This window comes from Lolium perenne, chromosome 4 (assembly GCF_019359855.2).
Source record: "Lolium perenne isolate Kyuss_39 chromosome 4, Kyuss_2.0, whole genome shotgun sequence".
Classification (NCBI taxonomy): Eukaryota; Viridiplantae; Streptophyta; class Magnoliopsida; order Poales; family Poaceae; genus Lolium; species Lolium perenne.
Window position 1 is genome coordinate 184,963,072 of NC_067247.2, and position 21,225 is coordinate 184,984,296.

The 21,225-nt window shown below is 43.0% G+C and overlaps 1 protein-coding gene across 1 annotated transcript; it reads left to right on the forward strand.

The window, feature by feature from the left end:
- The first annotated feature begins 10,558 nt into the window (after positions 1-10,558).
- On the forward strand, positions 10,559-11,570 carry LOC127348751 (CASP-like protein 1U1). The gene is made up of 2 exons (XM_051374670.2): positions 10,559-10,965; positions 11,062-11,570. Exons 1-2 carry the CDS (start codon positions 10,805-10,807, stop codon positions 11,342-11,344), a joined length of 444 nt encoding a protein of 147 aa, XP_051230630.1. The 5' UTR covers positions 10,559-10,804; the 3' UTR covers positions 11,345-11,570.
- The last annotated feature ends 9,655 nt before the right edge of the window (positions 11,571-21,225 follow it).

Below are 21,225 nucleotides of genomic sequence, written 5' to 3' on the forward strand. Positions count from 1 at the left end.
CTTGTCGCCGACGACCACCTCGCCGGAATCCCGCAACCTTGCTGCCAGAATGTCGCCATCGCACGCGCACGCCAGACCGTCCCCCACCTCGTCCCCTAGCTCTCTAGAACCACCTGGACGCCGCCTACCTCGCGCCTACCTCGCCGACCCCCTTCCTTCGCCGGAGCCGCCGCTCTGCTGTCGCTCTCGCCGCCCACCTCACGGCCAACTCAAACCCTATAAAAGGGAAGCTCGCGCGCTCGATTTCTTCACACCAATCTGCTCCCCTCCTCTCCCTGATCCTCCTCCACCACTTCCCCTCCTCGATTTGGTCCTCCACCGCCGGAATTTGGCCGGAGTCTGCCGCACCAGTAGCACATCACCGGCGTCGATTCACTCCACCTCAAGCCTCGCCGTTGGTACCAGCGCACTCGCCGTCAACGACAACGTCGACTAGCACCGTCGCCACCCCTCGCCGGAGACCAGGAGCGCCGCCGACCCCCTACCTCCGCCGCTCCAGCAAGCTTCTCCCCCCGACGAAGACGATGCCCCTGCACCGCCCGATCTGCTTCTGATCCAACGGCGCGCATTGCAGCGTACCGTTTCGGTGAGTGTGGCTCACTGACGGGTGGGTCCTGCTGTCAGTAGGCCCGTAGCGTTAGCTGGGCTGGCCCTTCTGGCGTTTGAATCTTTCGGCCCAGTTTCTTTTCCCGCCAGCCCATTAATTCGAAATTCGTTTAAATCAATTCAATCCAAACACAATACTGAACCCAACTTTGGAAATTCATAGAATCTGTTTGGCTTGGCCAAATTTAGCAAATTTCATATTGTTGGAAAGCTATGAAAAAGTTCTACAACATGCCACTGGTCCCACCTTAAGGTCTGTTGTAGAATTAATTTGATAAAAAGATGAAGGCAGGGACTTTTTCACATTCAAATAATTATTAAAAATCAACCAATTTGAATTTTGAAGTAATTCCAATTGCTATAATTCACAATTCACTTACACTAATTGTTTCTACAATAAAATGGTGTGGTCACTTTGTATGATCATGCCCTAGTTTAATTAATGGACAATATGGCTAGTTTATTTAGGTGATATTGTCCAAAACTATTATGCAAATTATATGAAGTGCTTCACTTCATTTAAATCTTGTCCCAAATACTTGCATATGAAGTATTGACCCCTGGTCACATACTCTCACATGGAATACTTGGATATTTTAAATCAATTGTAGAATTATTAAATGGTGTGAGGTATGCTACCTCATTTAAATCATTTTCTCAAATAATGATGATGAATGGTTGACTTAGGTCAACATGATATCATGTAGGATTGTTTGAGAAATTAAATCTTAAGAAGATTCAATGAGAGGAAATTATTCCTCAAGAACTAAATGGAAACTATCATTTACATATGTAAGGAGAGAAATTAATTCTCTAACCCTAAGTAAGAAAACCCTAGATTGATTTTAAGTAGCAATGTTAAGTGATGATGCTAGGTCATTTGGAGTGAGCCATTAAGGCTAATTAAGGTTACTTAAGTATTGTTTGGTGATTGTATCCTCGTATTCGTGTATAGACGCTAGTGCCGGAGAATACCAGGAAGAGGAAGGATTCTACCCTGAAGAAGAAGAGCACTTTGACCACCTCAACAACCAAGGCAAGCTAACACCAATGCAAGCTAGACTATTGCAAGTTAAAATGTTGCAAGCTAATATTCTTGCAAAGTGCAAAGCCCTTTGGGGCAAGGCACCATTAGTCTTATCTTTTCTTACCATAAGCCTATCCCAAGTTTCTACCTTACAAGTTTTTACTTGTTTTCTCAAGAAGTTACTTTTATAGTTAACTTTGGTCTAAGTTAAAGATTGTTACTAGAGTAGTAAAGTTAGTATCAAGCTAGCAAAGCAAGATAGCACCCCTCATGACTAGAGCTAGTGCTAATTATTTAAAACTTGACTACTCTAGATGGGAACATGTGACTTTGTAATGAATTTGAAACATTGGAATGATGAATCATTTCATTGAAAGAATTTTGAAGGTGAATATGAACAAGAGAAGATGGTGATTTTTGATAAAACTGATATTGGTTTGAATGCGATACCTTTCCAATATTGAGTACCCTCACAATACCTGATTATGGGTAGGGCTTAACTGGAAGTTTATGTATCTTAGTATGGGTTCCCTCTGAACACACATCATAGGGGTTATGCCGAGGCTGCCTCCGTTGTTGAGAAAGGATGTGGATTGAGGTGAATTGTACGGCCAAGCCCTGTGCAGTTCCCAGGTTGACAGTTGGTCTTCACTGGGAGGCTAAGCTCATGAGGAGAGGTGCTCATACTAGGATTTATAAGTGAAAGGTTATGGTTGATGATCCGCGTACTGTGTTACGATGATTCGGGGTAATCCCGACGGATGGAATCAAATGTTGTGGCACAAGTGTGCAACCTCTGCAGAGTGTAAATCTATTCGAATAGCCGCGTCCACGGTTACAGACGGTTGGAAAGGCCATACAGTTTCCGATGTCAAATTCTTGAAAATGTTGGTGAACTGAATGGTGAATTGGTGACTTGTGGTGAATCACAACAAATGTTGTGGGATTGACACTAATGTTCCCGCTTGAGTTAGTTAGCACATGAATAAGTCTTTTCTCAAATACTTGTGAACTAAAATTGGCTTTATGCAAATAAACTAGAGCTTAGCACCCCATACTAGAATTGTTAGCACTTACATTAGTATTAGTTTGCGAGTACTTTAAAGTACTCACGGCTGTGTCCCTGGCTATTCAAATGTCCAGACTATGAAGAGGAGCAGAACTATCAAGATGACAACAACCAAGACGTCTACGACAACTAGGGAATCTTCTGACGTCAGACGTTGGCCTGTGGACTAGAGAGTCCCTTCTACTTTACGCTTCCGCTATGAACTTTGTGTTTGTTGATCAATAGATCAACTATTTGTGTAATATTGGATCATGTGATCTGAATTTGTAAGACGACTATGGTATGTAATGAATGATGACTTATGATATTCAACTGTTATGTCTCGCAACAACAATAATCCTGGGATTGCGATGTATGGCATAACAGGCATCTGGACTTAAAAATCCGGGTGTTGACACATACTCATGATGACAATGATGATAATGTGACCTACTTTGGTGGGCACAATGCGACCTTCATTGATGGGTTGCGACCTACTTTGGAGGCACCCTCCACTAGTTGGAGTGAGTAGATGCCGACGGGTGTCTACTCAAGCGATACCGGTATCCGCAATGTGATGTGATGAGCATATAGGCATGTAGGACATCATAATATGTTCTAATGGATTAATGATGGCTAATGATGTGTTGGTGTTTCGATTTATGTAAAGTTTACTATTTGATTGTGAGCTTGTTGAGTCTTTGTACTCACCCTTGTTGCTTTCATGTTTTAGGTAAACCTTGAGGACGGCATGCTGGGGAGTTTTGGGAGTAGCACATTCACCATCTGTACATCACTATTCATTTTTTATTCACCAATCTGTTTGAACTATGCATTGGATAGGATTTCGCTTTGTCATAAACTGTCATGGAGTTTGTGTTGGACATGGTTACCGATATTGAGTGCGGATAATAGTTTTCCCATGAATGATTATTATATCATGATATTATTTGATTGTTGTCTTGGACGTCCCCAAAACAAAGGAGATTCTGTCCAAATTTACTAAAATGTCTTAGTTATTTTCCTCTTTGTTCGTATGTGGTAACATCTCAAGTGCTTAGTTGGCTTGGGGTGTTACACTTCTCTCATACATGTCATCTGCCGTTGTACGGCTTTGCTAGGTTTATGGTCGTCACTCCAGCGCATCGAGGACCGCGGCCTCTTTACTGAGGTTTCTACATGATTGGAGGATACGCGAAGGAATTTATTACTTCACATGGGTGTCTACATAATCTTAGGATTGCTACCCATTCTGGATAGTTTGGCATTAGCGTCCTTCATGAACATTCGTATCATTTTTATATGTTTTGTTGAACTCTTTGACAGATGTGTGCAACTTAGTTATGCAGAGATTTAGTGTAATATTTAATATTTATATAATATAGAACCATTTATCGAAAAGCATATATCCAAGTTCGTGTATTTACCTGCTAGCCCATGAACCCTTACATTCACTCCACCTTGGCATATGTAATCACCAAGGAGCTTTTGATATCCATTTAATCCAAAATAATTGTTGCAGACTTAGGTAAAATGTAGTCTAGGTTCAATGAATCTACAATAACTAATTTGAATTAGAGTAGTAATTATTAAAATAATTTAGAAATTATTATTTTTATAGCCGTGAACTATCAGATATTTCCCCTGGGTAAAAAATTATCAGATCTAAACACTAAAACTTGTGTTTGTATAAAGAGATGAGAAAATGGTGAGAAGGTCCTTATTGTCAGATTTTTGGGTTTTGGCCCACAAATGAAATAGATTCCTAATTCAGAAAGGCCCACTCTTGCACGGGTAGTTACTCCTCAACCTGAGTTCATACATGCCTCTTTTCATTAACTTTGATCATTTTGTGACACTTTCATCTCAATTGTCGGCATCAACCCAAATGTTACATTCATCCTAGACAATACATATGTTATTCCCATCTTACTTTCGAACGAACCATTAACTAATTAATTTATAGGCAAACAAGGTATATATGCTTGATGTTTATCTATTCCTACGGCAATATATACTTTGTCTATTATATTTCGTGATCATCTATGTCCTCATATTAATATGGATTAAACTGAATGAGACTTTACTATAATTTTAACATTTTATCTAATGGCTATGCATATGTACCAATAAATAAATATTTAGTTACTCAGACATGCGATATGAACATGCGATCAAATAATTCTAGAAGGTTTGGTTCCCGGTATACCTTCTTCCTCGAGCCCTATGCAATTTCCCTCGGCCACACTATTGATAATCCTCCTTCTCTCAGGAGAGACCTTCGCGAGTGGAAACCGACTATCAATTGCCCATCTATACATCTATGGCTAAATGCATGAGATTTCAAAATCATAGGCAATGCTGCACTTGCACCCTGAAGAGTGTGCACATCTCCACTTCTATAGTTACCCTATACAAGAAAATGTAATTTGAGTAGTGTATGGATTAATCGAGGGTGTGGCATCATACATCGACCTTGCTCCTTAGCGACCCTCAATCCTGAACTCTAGTCCCTAACCGCTTATAGCAAAAATTCCACATGGCATCATGGAGAACATCAAAGGAATTGTACTCGATTTGTCATCGTTGTTCTGCTCTTTGATCTTATTTTCTTGAATTAAATTGTTGGTACCAGTTACTCATTTCTTTCATGTAAAAATTCAACAAGTAGTATCATACTTATTCTGAACTTCGATCCAAATATGTTTAATACGTCATTTACCAAAACCAGACCAATATTTAGTATCTATCGAAGAAGTATACCACTTAACAAAAAATGCAAACGTAGCAAATGAATACACTTATCCAACATGAAAATGATAAGTACACTTACACACCATCAACAACTTTTTGTTTTTTCCGTACTGCTCTTTTCGTATTTTTTTCTGATGTAAATGGCTCAATTTATATTAAGCATACTCAAATGCAAACAAGTTCATAATAATCTCTGGCGGGGTACCCAACCAGGTGTTACAAATACTATTTTTGGAACCTATTTTAGTTATGACTACTCATGGTGGGAGTACATAGCTAGTAACAAGCATCCACATGCAATGCCATATATTCATTTAGATGACATGCATGGCATGCCATTAGATAAGGAGATAGATGCTTGTGGTAACTTGGTATGTTACCATAACATTACACTTTCTAAGACAAGATGAGTCTACAATCAAATAAATATGACTTTGCATGATATCACACATATGTTACTACCCACCATGAAGTTTGTAACATAGATTAGTAACATTTGCAAGTTACCATTCTATGTTACTTCTAAAAGAAGTGCCACTCCATTGCCAAATCTATGTGCTGCAATTATCAGATGAAGAAGATGGATTCACTAAAATATAACCTCCTTACCCGCTGGATTTTTTTGGACAACACAAGCCGCAGTCAACAACAAAAGTTTTTCCCTATAGACCTAGGTTTATCGAATCCAATAGGAAGATTGCTTTTAGTGTAAGTTCACCCGAAGAAGATTTCTAGTTTTCTCTTAAGTTTTGCTTTACCGGAACAATGGGTTTCTTGTGTTGTTGTGTATCAATGATTTGGAGATAGACCAGGTGCTTAAGGTTTCACCTGCATATGTGCATTAGTACATGAAATTCAAAGATACACTGAAGGTCAAATGTGTCCATATACTGAAATAAAGATGCAACATATAATGTGGGCAATGCATCCTAAAAACACCATAATGTTGCAGACCACAGTCTTTATGGATCGATTATCCACCTCGAGTTCCTACACAACAACCGAAGTCTTTATGTTAAAATAAATCAGACAACAACATTAGGATCAGTGATGTCACCGTTATTCCCTAGAAGATAGCCACACTACCGACCCAGGAATGCTATCGCTTGAGGATGGCATCGAATCATACAACTATTTCTACTCAAATCTCAATACCTTTACCGATCTTTGTAATTCCGGTACCTGTCAAGCCTTAAGATTGAGGCAATGATATCAGCTACTAGAAATAGCTCTCTACTATCATACTACACAATATCCCATAAGTAAGATGATGAGAGTCTAGGCCTTTAGCCCATAACCTAAGATGACTACACAGAGATGATTAGATCAAGAATCATAAATATTGTATTTTGAATCTTACAGAGATGAATGACAAATAGTCTTACAATGTTGCCAATTGTTAATAAATCAAGATTACAAATAGGGGAGAGAAAGGATCAAGAAGATGATTAGGCAAGTCAATGGCAGCAACATCGCTTTGATGTAGATTGGATCTGGCTATGGCGGTGGAATATGGTTTTTCTCTATGTCTGTCTCTTGAATGTCGTGGATGCCTTCACGTTTTATACTGGGTTTGACAAGACGAAGTCACCGACATATGGTACTGTCAGATCGTACAAGAGGGCATGACAGTACCAGTGGTCGTTAAACCTCCTGAGAATCATCTTCGAACCCTAGTTGACTTGGTTACATCTTTAGCTCCTAATTCTTCATTAATTTATCTTGATTTTCTCTTAAATACTTTTATTTCTGCACAAACAAATAAAGAAGGATATTTGCACATATTCACATTGATTAGCACTTTTTGGCAGGTGTAGGAAGATATTTGTTTCATATTGAGACAAGACACCGCAGTTTAGATGGAGATAAAATGGTCGTTTTTACAAGCCATCAGTGGCCAACAAAGTCGGATGAAATTTTTTTGTGCCATGGTAGGCACCATGCCGGCACATCCGAACGTCGTGGTAGGTGGCACGCAAGAGCGACGCTCCGTTCTGCCACACTAGAGGAACATAGGCATTAATTTCTTCATCATACATGTTAATGACATTTTTAGTGGGCCTCTCCCTCTAGAATAGTCAACTGCATAACACTGACTAAGGTTTTATCAATGATTCGTGTGTCCCACTACGAGGACTTATTTCCTTCCCAATTATTTATATGCACCATCCACTACACATGCGTACCCACCACTCGTTATTATCTGAATCGTATGAGCTTAACTCGCACGGTGAACATCTGAACAATTATGTGGGCACAACAGGGGCCCAGGTTTCGGCGAACATCATGATGCCGATCTATACTTGAGACAATAGAAGCGACATCGTATGTTATATATCCTCGATATTTGAGATTCTTTGGTGGTCTTTTAACCTTTGATTGTTTGATCTTGATCATGGATATTTGGGAGTTTCTTCTCATGATGGCAAAATGCCTAGGTGGATCCATAACGAGGATTGAAACAACGTATTTGTAATGCGTCATCAGTGCAACTACGGATCCCCGAATCGTCTCGTGGCATACGAAGCAGTGGTCACTGGCTGGAAGTTCATGGGGTGCCACTGTAAATCATGTAAGTGCACCTTCGTGGAAGGGATTGATAAACCTCACTCACTGGAGCCTTCTCGTGTGTTGCTTGCGATGTCGAGGCTTGCCCAACCCAAAGAAATCAAGTTGTGTCCGACCATGAATTTCAGCGGGAGAAGCAAGGTAAGAAATGTGAGACAAGGTAAACATGATTGAGCTTGGGTATGCCGATGCACTACTAGGAAAAGGCCTAGCAGTGGCGCGCCACTTGTAGGTACCATTGGTGCACCACAGGTGCACCGCTACTAGCACACCACTACTAACAACTAGTAGTGGTGCACCAGGTGGTGCTCCACTGGTATTTCTGTTAGGTGCGCTACTAGTACAAAATTAGTTGTGCCACTGATATTTTTGAAATCGTGATCTCGATCTAGATCTAGATCTGGCACCATTTATTTGCCCTTTATCTGGGTTTTTTCTTGTTATTTTTTCCAAATTATTAGTTCGTAGGCGGTAGCCAGCGGCCAGAGGAGGAGAGGAGGGAGTAGCAGGAAGGGGTCGATGGCCGAAGAAGTATCAGAGGAAGGAGGAGAGGAGGGATAAAGGTTAGAGAAGGTAGAACGTTGAAGAGGAAGAAGATGGGAGGAGAGGAGGCCAGAGAGGAGGAAAGGATGGAGGAAAGAAGGAGGAGGAGGAGGGGGAAGAATGGAGGAGAAGAGAGACGTGGACAAGCGTAAGGATAGATGGCCGGCCGATTTGGATTTCGAAGGAGGGAAAGTTAGTAGTGGCGTACCAAGACATGATGCGCCACTTCTAACTTTTCCCTCTTTCGAACTTATTTTCTAAAACCTAAAAAAACACCGCTTTCCTTTTTATTTTGAGGAACCTAAATAATCGCTAAACGGCTGTAGGAGGTTGAAATCAGATGTAACTTTTTCTGTAGACACATTTTCATAAAAAAAAATTCATCTGAGGTCGTACGCAACTAAAGAGCGATTTTACCGAAACATTATTCCATTTTTCATAATATGTCAAAATTTATGTTTATTAATTTTCTTAACAACTAGAACACACAAACACATGGCCATCTCGAGAGATTATATTTTTTGAAATTTCTATAATTTTCTTTATTTGTTCAAAACCAAAATGGCAAACCAGGGGTGAAAATTTTGGTGGTGCGGCACTGCTATGTGGGGACCGAAATGTCATCCCTCTTACAGGCATACTAGTGGCGCACCACAACTAGGTGCCACTGGTACCTCAAATAGCAGTGGCGCACCTATGTGTGGTGCACCACTGGTCTGTCTGGGAGGTGTGGGTCAACCAGGCACAACAGTAGCAATGGTGCACCCCATATATGGTCCGCCACTAGTATATGTGCTAGCGGTGACACACCCCATATACGGTGCACGCTACCAATATTGTGGCTAGTTGTTTTCCTAATAGTGATGTGATGGCGTTGCTTAAGGAAAAGCTAAAGGCCCTGGCTAAAAATGTGTGAATATTTATTTCTATTATTGTTGGTCATTTCGTATCAAATAACTAAGCTTGTACTTAAGATGTGTGTGATGAGTCTTCTCTCTTATGTTGTTTGTTTATTTTGTACCGAATGTTGCTTGTATCAACTGTTTATTTTGTCTTGAAAACGTCTCTTTTGATCTCGACACTGTTTACTACTCGTATTTTTTCTTTCAAGACTGATATCAGTTCCGTTGGTTGAACAACTCGAAATGAATAGATCATTTATGATTTCCTTTGTTCATTGTTGGACTAGGCAACCGAGAAACACACAAGTTGCACAAAATAGATTTTAACTCTGAAGTTCATTGTCACGCACAAGACAAGACTAGGCACCTGTAGAGTGCGTTTCTCACCAATGGACCTCGTCTCTTAATCCTCACGACCCCCACGTTGTCACAAACATGCATATATGGTACAGGTCAATTACATTCTGCAAATCTATTCATAACTAGAATATTATCAGTTACACTGTATATATATATCAACAAGTTGATATAAACATATCATTTCTGAATTTTTTGTTGACGATGTCTCTCCATTGTCAACTGGCCAATTATGTGACTTGCAAATTGCATAAAACAAATTTAAATCGACAAAGGATGACAATGCATACAAACTTACACGTCAGACAGTGTCCGCAGTCCGCGCGCGGTAAGTGTTCATGTTTGGAAAAACTAAGTTCCTCTGAAAACGTATCTGTTCATCTTGATGATGATTACTAATTTTTATTTCAAGATCAATATCGGTATCGGTGGTTGAGCGACTTGGAATAACCCAAAGACTTGCAAATTACGCACACAAAAAAGAAGGTTTAACTTTGAAGCTCATTGTGGCACACAGATTGGACCTCTTCTCTTATCCCCATCGGTATCACAACACGTCAGATACAGGTCAACCACATTCTGCATTTAAAGATTGGTCCACTTCTCTTAATCCCAACAGTATCACAACACGTAAGGTATAGGTCAATTGCATTCTGCAAATCTATTGCCTCCGTTTCAAAAAAAAAAAAAAAACTAAAGTATCAGTTATACTGTATATATATGTCATTTGAAGGTTTCCATGGAGTGCTCATTTGGTGTTCTCGTTCTCCAGCCCAATTTTTAACTACAAGCGGCCACTGATTCGTCATGTTTGACATGGAGTAACGATGTTTGCTTGCTCGAAAAGAAGAAGATAAAACTCTAATAAAATGGTTGCTTGTTCCTCGAAATACATTCATACCCTACTGCTTTCACGGCTAATTTTGAGTTGTGGACTGCGTTGCATCATCTCCACACCTTGATGTCGTCCTCCCCGTAATTTCTCTGGCAATTGCGGAGATGGACGGAGCGAAGGCGGCGAGCCTCGCCTTCCGCATCGTTGCGCTTGCGTTGTCGGTGGCTGCCGCCGTCGTGATGGGCACCGCGAACCAGCTGATGGTCGACTCGGGCTGGGGCAGAGGGGTCGTCTCCTACAACTACAAACACTACAGCGCTCTTGTGTAAGTTTTGTGAAAGATATGTAGCAGGCTAGCAGCAGTAAGTACCTACATGGTCTCTTACGACTATTTGCCTGGTGATGATTCGTCCGGTCGCAGATACTTCGTGGCGGGCAGCGCCATCTCGGCCGTCTGCGGCGCGCTGGCGCTCTTCCTGTCCGTGTACAGGGGCGGCGGCTCGCTGACCGTCTCGCTCCTCGACACGGCCGCCCAGGCCATCTTATTCTCGGCATCCGGCGCGGCGCTCGCCGCGCGCGACTGCTTCACCGGCGGGACGGACGCGTTGCGCGGGAGGACAGGCACCGCGGCGGCAATCGGTGTGTGCGCGGCTGCGGCCGTATCTGTCGCGGCGCTGACCAGAGATAGGCACAGGAACTGGTAGCGTGAGTAGATGCGTTTTTGAAATTTGAAATGCGTTTTTTTGGCTCTTCTTTTGGACGGTTGATGCGTAAATACTTCTAGTTGTTTCCGTTTAAATGAGATGTGTGCATGCATTTGATCCAAATATGGTTCGGATTTGTGTGGGCCCGAATCTTGCATGTTTTTCTCTTAGAAACCGATAGTTGATTGATCCGTCATTCGATTAGAAAGAAAGTGTTTAATTACAAGAGAGGGTTTTTCTGCGTTGCATTCTGAATTTGTGATACATATCACCAGCTCCGTGCGATGTAAGGTAATTGCAGGGAGCTAAATTACGTCGTCTTCCAACCATAAGTAGTTGGTGAGAACCCAAGATTTTCGTTTAGACGACGACAACACTTATGCATTGTTTTCTTTTGAAGAGTTTGTCTCTGGAGAACTTTTCTTATAGTCCGCGTGTTATCTTTTGTGGTGGTTAAAGTGCTGATGTTGTGAGAGCATCTCCAGCCGCGTCCCCCAAAAGCGTCCCCCAAAGCAATTTGGGGCGCGCCAGACAAAAAACCGTTCCAGCCGCGTCCCCCAAAGCCCATTTTTGTCCGACGTGGCCATATACGGTGTCTGGCGCCCCGAGCCCATCCCCGTCCCACAGGGGACGCTCCGGGCATGCCGGACACAACGAAAAGCGAGGCGAACCGACGCGGGCCCGATGCGTCAGTGGCTCAGTGAAAAATCGTCTCCCACTCCCGCCAAATCCCGCCCCTCCCGCCATATCGCGCCTATCCCGCCGAGCATTTCTAGCCTCCCAACACATATCCCGCCGCCGATTCATTTCTCCTATCCCGCCGATTTGTTTCTCCCTCCCGCCGTCCACCCGCCGCCGCTACCCTCTTCCCATTCCATGGCGCCGCCGACAGCCCCCAAAAAGATGGCCAAGCAAGCGGCCAAGAAGCCGCCGGGGAATGCGAGGAAAGGGGCGAAAGCGCCGTTCGCGAATCCGCGGAAGGCGCCGGCTCCGAAGAAGAAGCCGGAAGGATGGACCGATGATCAGTGGCATCAAGACTGTCTGCGCCGGAAGATGTCGACGGCCGAGCGGAAAGGACGGAGGGCGGCGGAGTAGGAGAAGAAGGCTCTAGCGGTGCGCCAGCACCAGCACATAATGGCCGGGTGTCTCGCCGCCACCAACGCGAGCCCATATAGTACGAACGTGTCGGTGTACGTTTCGGGAGTGTTCTCTCCGTCGTCATCCGCCTTCTACAACGACGGTCCCTCTGGCACTCCCGGGTGCGCGACGCCTAACTTTTCGCCCCACTACCAGGATGCGCTGCCGCATGGCGGCTTCAACCCCAACAACCTCTACTCCCCGGCGTATGAGCAGAGCGAGCCAGGACCCGGTCCGGACGGCGACCCTTTCACTGGCCGCAGGGGGCCGCTCGAATTTGACGGCGCCAGTGCTGAGGGTGCTGAGGAAGAGGGCGGGGGTGAGGACGAGGAGGACGATGAAGAGGAGGAGGTGGAGGACGAGGACGGGGACGACGACGAGGACGAAGAGAGCGGCGAGGAAGAGGACGAGGAGGGTGCCGATGACGATGATCTCGTGGCGGTAGATGCGGACAGCGTGAGGACGAAGAAGAAAAAGAAGAAGAAGGCGTCGGGCACACGAGGCCCAAGTGGACGGTTTTGGAGGAACTTTGTCTGTGCGAGTCGTGGGCGACGGTGAGCCATGACTCCATCATCGGCGCCAACCAAAAATACGGGAAGTATTGGGCGAGGATCAAGGCCGAGTTCAATGAGCGCAAGCTCATCAAGAGCGACTACAACAAAGTGACAATGAAGAGGAGCCAAAAGGCAATGTCGACGCGATGGGCAATCATCCAGGTGTCGGTGAACTCCTTCCATGGATACCATCACGACCTAGTGATCAGAGCCGACAGCGGTGCCGACGTCTCCCAAATGGTACGACTCTTTCTTCCATAATCTGTAGCGCCTACATTGTGTTCGATGAAATGATTCCGCTTTCTTTGGCTAGTTTGATATGGCCATGGAGGTTTACCGGAGGAACTCGGATGGGCATAAGTCGTTCTCGCTGATGCGTTGCTATACCAAGCTCAAAGGAAACGAGAAATGGCGGTTGACGCATCTATCGATGTCCAAGGGGAAGGACGCCATTGATCTGGACGCGCCGCTGGCAATGTCGGCAGGGCGTCCTACTGGCAACAAGGCTTCCGAGGCCGCCTTGGCCGACGCCGCGTCGTGTGAGAAGACGCAGGCGTCGATCACGAAATGCCTCGCCGACGTCTCATCGACCTTTCTCTCCCGCGACAAAAAGGCCGACGAAACGTGGGCGGGGCTGCTCAAGAGGCAAGAGGAGAAGTTGGAGCTCAAAAAACGCAGGGACGATATGTCTCTGCTAGGAGCGTCGACAGAGGGAATGTCTCCCCGGACGCGGGCGGCGCACAACTTCTTCAAAGGCTAGATCCTCGACGACATCGAAGCCAAAATGGCGGCGGCCGACGCGGCGGCCCAGGACGCAGCAGCGGCAGCAACCACGGAGCAAGAGCCGGCTGACGCGTCTTCGACTGCTACACCTGTGTCGGCCTATGCGACGGAGGTGGAGCAGACGGAGCATGCACAGCACCAGACAGATCGCGACGAGGTCATCGTGGTCGACGGGTCTGCGTCGACTCAGGATACGTCGCCGTCGGCCAACCCCTTCTTCTAATTTAGCATGCACTATGGTCTGTAATATGATCGTGCGCCCAGTACTTTGATCGCCGCTACTCTGATCGCGACGATTCGGCGGGAACGATCTCTTTTGGATGCAACTATTTGAATTTCTGATTGGGGGCGACGTTTGGGGGACGCGGCTGGGGAGCGACGTCCCCCAAACGCGGCACGAACAAAACACGTCCCCAAACGCTCAATCCGGTGCTCTTTGGGGGACGCGACTGGAGATGCTCTGAGTGTTTCACCACGACGACGGGATCTTTTTTTCTATTTGTAACTTTTTATTTTTTTTATTGGTTGTGTGTATCTTTAATGTCCTTGAACATGGTGCAGAGTCTAGGTGTAATTGATATCTTTGTGATATTAATATATTTCCTTTATAAAAAAATACTATCTAAGATATCCACTCTCTCACACACACAGCTTCGGTGTCTATGCTAGTGACCCGTCTTGAGACCTCAACTATGTGGCCTCCGACATGGTCTCTTGCGTTGGCAGTCTGATTCCTGCATAATGAAGAACAACCAAGTTACCTCCCATAAAGCGATTTTCTTATTGCCATATAGTTAAGCTTTTTTACTTACTTGTTTCAAGACCGGTGGAGGTCACTTGGTGACACCCCCATCTGCAAGTGTTCAATGCACTTCTTGTGAGGAATCTGAAACTTCACATTTCGTTCCTTGGCATCAATGACAGCCTCTGCTGTTGTCAAAAAAGGTTTTCCCAAGATTATAGAACTAGAGGTTTTTACTCCTCGTGTTTATAACAATAAAATCAACATGAACAAAAGTCATATGTAATTCAACCATAACAGCATTGACTCTGCCTAAACCATACTTGGTAGAATCATCATCAAGTAAAAGAGAGAAGTGCTCCTATGCTTTCCCAAAGATTTCTTGCACGAAATTTAAAGCAAACTAATGGTTGTGATTAGAAGTGCTAATCCACCCGCTTTCATCATTGAAAGGATTCTTTTGTCCATCTGGGTTCCACTCAAGCCCATCCACAACCCGTTTACCCAGCCAACGGAGATGAAGATCAACTGAGTTCTGCGCTCATAAAGTTGTGGACTTCGTCGGACGCGATGAAGATGAATTCTACAAATTCTGGCAAATACGAAACAACAGCTCGAGCTCGCCAGCGCCAAGAAAGAGGACCTATCATGGTGGCATTTCAGGAGCAGTTCACGGGCGGGCCAGGAGCCTAGGATGCACGTCCTTCAATTTTATTTCGGTGTGCTGGATGTGCGTTATGACACCAACGATGGAGTAGGTCATGGCATCAGAGCCGTGGTCATGGTCATGGTACACTAGATGTACGAGAACTAAAGGTCTCGGCCTCGGTGCATGTTCATTACATTGACGCTCGAAATGGATCAATGGTGCCGCTGGTCAGCAGCCGCGCTAGTCGCATGAGTTTGTCCGGTGGAGACCCACAGATGGAGACAACCCCGTCGATGGCCACGATCGAGAAGATCGATCGATCAGGGTCCCCAAATCCCAGAGGACCCCGATTTTTTGCAGCCCACTACTACTTATTTTCGGCAGCCTAGGCCCAGAAAGGAGCGATCAGTACTTTGCCCCAAAAATCCAGTCGTGATCGATCAGTTCGCGTTCCCGAGAGAATTTTCCATGATGTTTCGACTGGAGTTATGTTCGGCTGTTCCGCTCGCCCCGGCGTGCGCTTGGCCGCGTGCCCACCCCCTCCTGAATCCTGATCGGTTGATCCAATCGGTGGGTGACCCAGCATCATCAGCGATCAGCCGATCACTATCAGGTACGTTACCTACCAAGTACCAAATACTGATCTAGCATAGTAGCATGGAGCCATGTCCTAAACTTGCTAATGTTCCAGTTGAGAAACCTCTGATTAGTAGAGCTGCCACACAGTAGTCTGTAGTCAATAATTAGTCATGTACTTGATGCATTATTTTGTTAAACATCAGAAATAATGAGAAGAACAAAGTGTCTATCCGGTGCTGAAAATAAGAAAACACGGAGATTAGATGAAGTAATTCAGTCTTAAAAGGGTGCTCTAGACAAATTTGTCATGAAAAAGTCTCAAAAAAATCCGAAAATCAAAATCTGGTTGCTAATGTTGATGATGATCATGGTGATAATGCAGCAAACGTTGAGGTTCATACTGAATTTGATGAAGATGATGTTTGTAATGGCGATGAATGCGCTGGTGCTAGAACTGATGATAAAGGTCATGATTCTAATGTTGATGATGAAGGAGATGATGTTAATGCCGATGATGAAGGTAATGATGCTAATACCGGTGTGGAAAATAATGATGCTATTGTTCATGATGAATCCAATACCTCTTTTCATTATGATATATTTGATGCAAGGTATTGGGATGGTCTTAATCCTAAAATGATTGACATTTTGCTGCAAAAGGGTCCTAAAAGAGACCTATCTATTAAGCATGGTTCTACAAACAAAATATCTAGAAGGTTTTCTGCATCGGCATACAATACAGTTCTTCCATATTGAGAAACATGTGACAGAGAATGGCTTGTATACAGTAAAGAGCTTGACAAAATATTTTGTTTTTGCTGCAAGTTATTGAGAAAGGGTCTTGTGAGAGGATCGTTGGCAAATGAAGGTTTCAGTGACTGGATACATCTTAAAATTAGACTTCAACAACATGAAACTAGTAGAGAACATGTCACAAATATGAGCACATGGTACGACTTGTGGATGAGGTTGCCGAATAATCAAACAATTGGTAAAGTTGCTCAGCGAGAACTTGAGAAGGAAAGGGAGCATTGGAGAAAAGTTTTGTACATGATTCTCTTGATTGTACAATTTCTTGGAGAACATAACATAGCATTTCGTGGCACTAATTGTAAGTTGTACCAAGACAGCAACGGCAATTTGTTGGGACTAGTTCAAATGTTGGGTAAATTTGACCCGGTTATGAAAGAGCATGTTGACTGAATTACCAATGAACAAACTCGTGATCATTATCTTGTTCCTTCCATCCAAAATGATTTGATAACTTTGCTAGCTATTGCAATCAGGTCTAAAATCATTGAAAAGGTAAAAAAGGCAAAGTACTTCTCAGTTATACTTGACTGTACTCCTGATGTGAGCCACCAAAAACAGATGTCTTTGATAATAAGGTATGTTGATGCATCTTCTGGTTCTGTTTGCATCGAGGAATCTTTCTTAGGTTTTTTGAATGTGAACGATACCTCTGAAGAAGGATTGTTTGATGTTTTACAACATGAACTGAAGAGTTTTCAACTTGATGTAAACAATGTGAGAGGACATGGATACAATAATGGATCAAATATGAAAGGAAAACATCAAGGGGCACAAAGGAGATTTTTGAATACAAATCCAATAGCTTTTTTATTCAGCTTGTGGTTGTCATAGTCTGAATTTGACACTATGTGATATGGAAAATTCTTGTCGTAATGCAACTGAATTTTTTTGAATTATGCAACGCATCTATACAACATTTGCTAATTCTACAAAGAGGTGGAAAATTCTTAAAAATAATATAACAGGATTGACTGTCAAGCTATTGTCAGTGACTCGTTAGGAAAGTCGTGTTGAGAATGTTAAGGCTATAAGGTTTCAAATGTCAGATATAAGGGAGGCTTTGCTACAAGTGGCTGAAAGTGATAAGGAACCACTTACAAGTAGTGTAGCTAAATCATTGGCAAGAAATGAGCTTCGCAACTTTGACTTTATAGTTTCTTTAGTCATATAGTATGAGATATTATCTTGTAATAATGTGGTAAGCAAGCAACTACAATCAAAATATATGTTTATTGATATTGCCATTGAGTCTGTACATGGGTTGATTTGCTTTTTCACTAAGTATAGAGAAACTAGCTTTTCAAAGGCATTGAAAGATGCTAAAGGAATTGCAAAGGAGTTGGATATTAATCCAGGCTTTCGCACCAAGCGTAAGATTGCAAGAAAAATATAGTTTGATGAGGGACCGGCTGATGCACCTACTAAATCACAATCTGATGAGGAGTCAGTTATGATCAATTATTTTTTGCGTATTGTTGATAAAGCTATTGCTTCACTTAAAACAAGCTTTGAACAATACCAAGAGTATGAAAAAACTTTGGGTTTCTTATTTACTTCAGATAGGTTTCGGTCCTTGGATGATGAGAGTTTCAAGGATGCTTGTCTCAAACTTGAGGCTGCACTTAAACATGAAAAGAAAAACAAAACACTTATGGATATTGATGGAGAAGAATTGTGGAGGGAGTTAATTCTGATCCAGGTGTTACTTGAGAAATCTATGGGTCCTCTTGATATTCTGATGTTTTTGGAGCGTGCCTTTTACCCTTTTACTAATGTCGCATACAGAATTTTGTTAACCATTCCTTGCATCTGCGGAAAGGGGCTTTTTTAAACTCAAGTTGATGAAATCCTACATGCGTTCTACTATGACACAAGAAAGACTCAGTTCATTGGCGACAATAGCACTCGAGAATGATATCTTGGATAAGATCAATTATAAAGATATGATTGAAGATTTTATTTCAAGAAATACAAGACGGGTGATGCTTTTCGGTAGAACATGAGGTTTGTTTATTACTCTATTGCTATATTTGTCTGTTACAATGAAAAACTTGATATACGTTTGAGCATTGTACGAAATAGTTTATATTGAACTTATATAGTTAAGTGAACTTATGATTTCATTTTACTAGTTATTAAGTTTGAACAAAGAAAATTTTGGCCCCATTTTCTTAAGTCGCTCCGAGGCCCCCATTTCCTAGAGATGGGGCTGGACGGAGAGGAGAGGTTGTGGATGAGTTGATCGAAGGCTTAGACCTCAAAGCAAGAGATCATGGGTAGGGGTAGTGGGGAACTACACCGAGCGGGTCAGGAGTTGGGCTTTGGGCTCAATGGTGTAGTTGTCCTTGCCCTAACAGTTACACTTTAAGACAAAATAGATTTGGAAAAAAACAGAAGCTCTCTCCATAAAGATTGATGGTGCATTTTTTTCATAGTTTAAGTTCAAGCAAGTCATATAACTATTTTGATAAGACATATACACTAGATCCTAGATCTAATATAGCGTGATGAGATTGTTTGCCAATTTTAATTAATATTTTGGAAACCGAAACATCCCAACCTTAGATGGTATCATAGTTTCATTATTATATCTTTTCTTCAATAATATAGATTGCTATGTATGGTCCAAATCATGGTTGATGAACATTAATAAAAGAATCATTAGAATTTTTTGTAGGATATTAATAAGTTCATGCAAGCTACATTTATCAAGATCAAGTAGAGGTTCATTTACTTCACTAAGAATTTTAAATTCCTCTATTTTGTTATACTATTAAGGTTAAAAAATTCATAACAAACATCAAATACTTCTACAGGAACTTCAGCCTTTCCTAGACTCTCCATAATTTTTTACTTCTAGTAGTAACCCATCTAATAAAACATAAGCATTTGTAGAAATAAGATTCATAAAAGCACTTCCAAATTCATTGTCCAAGTAAGACATATAATTACTACTTAACCCATGTTAAATGTATGCATTCCCATCCAATCTTTAAGGCCATATTCAGTTCCATAAGAAAGTCCCCTAGATCCAGGGACGAAGCTAGATAAAAAAGTCGATGGTGTCAGCCTTCTTTGACATAGGAGTGACACATGTATGTGAACACCAATTGACACTTATTTAGTGAAGGATTTGCAAAAAATGACTGGTGTCAGCTGATGACCCACAAGTATAGGGGGTGTATCGTAGTATCTTCGATAAGTAAGAATGTCGATCCCAACGAGGAGCAGAAGGTGTTGACAAGCAGTTTCGATGAAGGATTCACTGTAAATGCTCACAGACAAGTATTCAGGGGGGTTTGATGTAATAGTTGAATAAAGTACGAGTATGTAAAGTGCGAGAGTAATAATTGCAGCGAGTGGCCCAATCCTTTTTAGCACAAAGGACAAGCCGGTTTGTTTACTTATAATGACCAAACGTTCTCGAGGACACACGGGATTTTAGTCTAGTGCTTTCGCTACATACGGCTAAATAATCTTCATTGTTGTGATAAGTGTTGTGTGGGTGAACCTATGCTAATGTACCGCCCTTCCTAGGACTAATACATACTTGTGATTATACCCCTTGCAAGCATCCGCAACTACAAGAAAGTAATTAAGAATTAAATCTAACCACAGCCTTAAACTACGAGATCTGCGATCCCTCCTGCATCGATATACCAACGGGGGTTTAGGTTTCTGTCACTCCGGCAACCCCGCAATTAGCAAACGAATACAAGATGCATTCCCCTAGGCCCATAAATGGTGAAGTGTCATGTAGTCGACGTTCACATGACACCACTAGAAGAATAACACCACAACTTAAATATCACACCATTGAATATTACTCAACCATAGTTCACTACTAACATTTAGACTTCACCCATGTCCTCAAGAACTAAACGAACTACTCACAAGACATCATACGGAACATGATCAGAGGTGATATGATGATGAATGACAATCTGAACATAAACTTGGTTCAATGGTTTCACTCAATAGCATCAACAACAAGTAGAAATCGATACCGGGAGAGTTTCCCCTATCAAACAATCAAGATCAAACCCAAATTGCTACGGCGGTGGCGGTGTCCAGCGGTGATGACGGCGGTGATGATGGTGGAGATGATGATGATGGTGATGGCGATGATGTCCAGCTCGATGACGGTGTCGATGGCTTCGATTTCCCCTCCCGGAGGGGAATTTCCCCGGCCCAGTTCACCGCCGCCAGGAGAGCTCTTTTCTCTCTGGTGTTCTCCGCCCCGCAGAGGCGGCTGTAACTCTTCGTGAGGTACCCTCTGTGGCTTAGGTCTTCGGGACGAAGGGTTTGGCGAAGAAAAGGAGGCGAAAAGGGTCGTGGGCCCCCCAGACCATAGGCCGGCGCGGCCAGGGCCTGGGCCGCGCCACCCTAGGGTGTGGGCCCACCCTGGCTGCTCCTGGCTCCTCCTTCTGGCTTCCTTCGTCATCTTGAAAAATAGGATTTTTGGTATAATTTCCTTCCAGAGTTGATCTTCCGAAATATTGCGTTACGACGGTGCTTTTTCCAATGAGAATCACAGCTCCGGTGTTCGATCCTCCAATAATGATGAAACATGCAAAATAGATGAAATAACATAAGTATTGTATCCCAATATGAAATATATCAA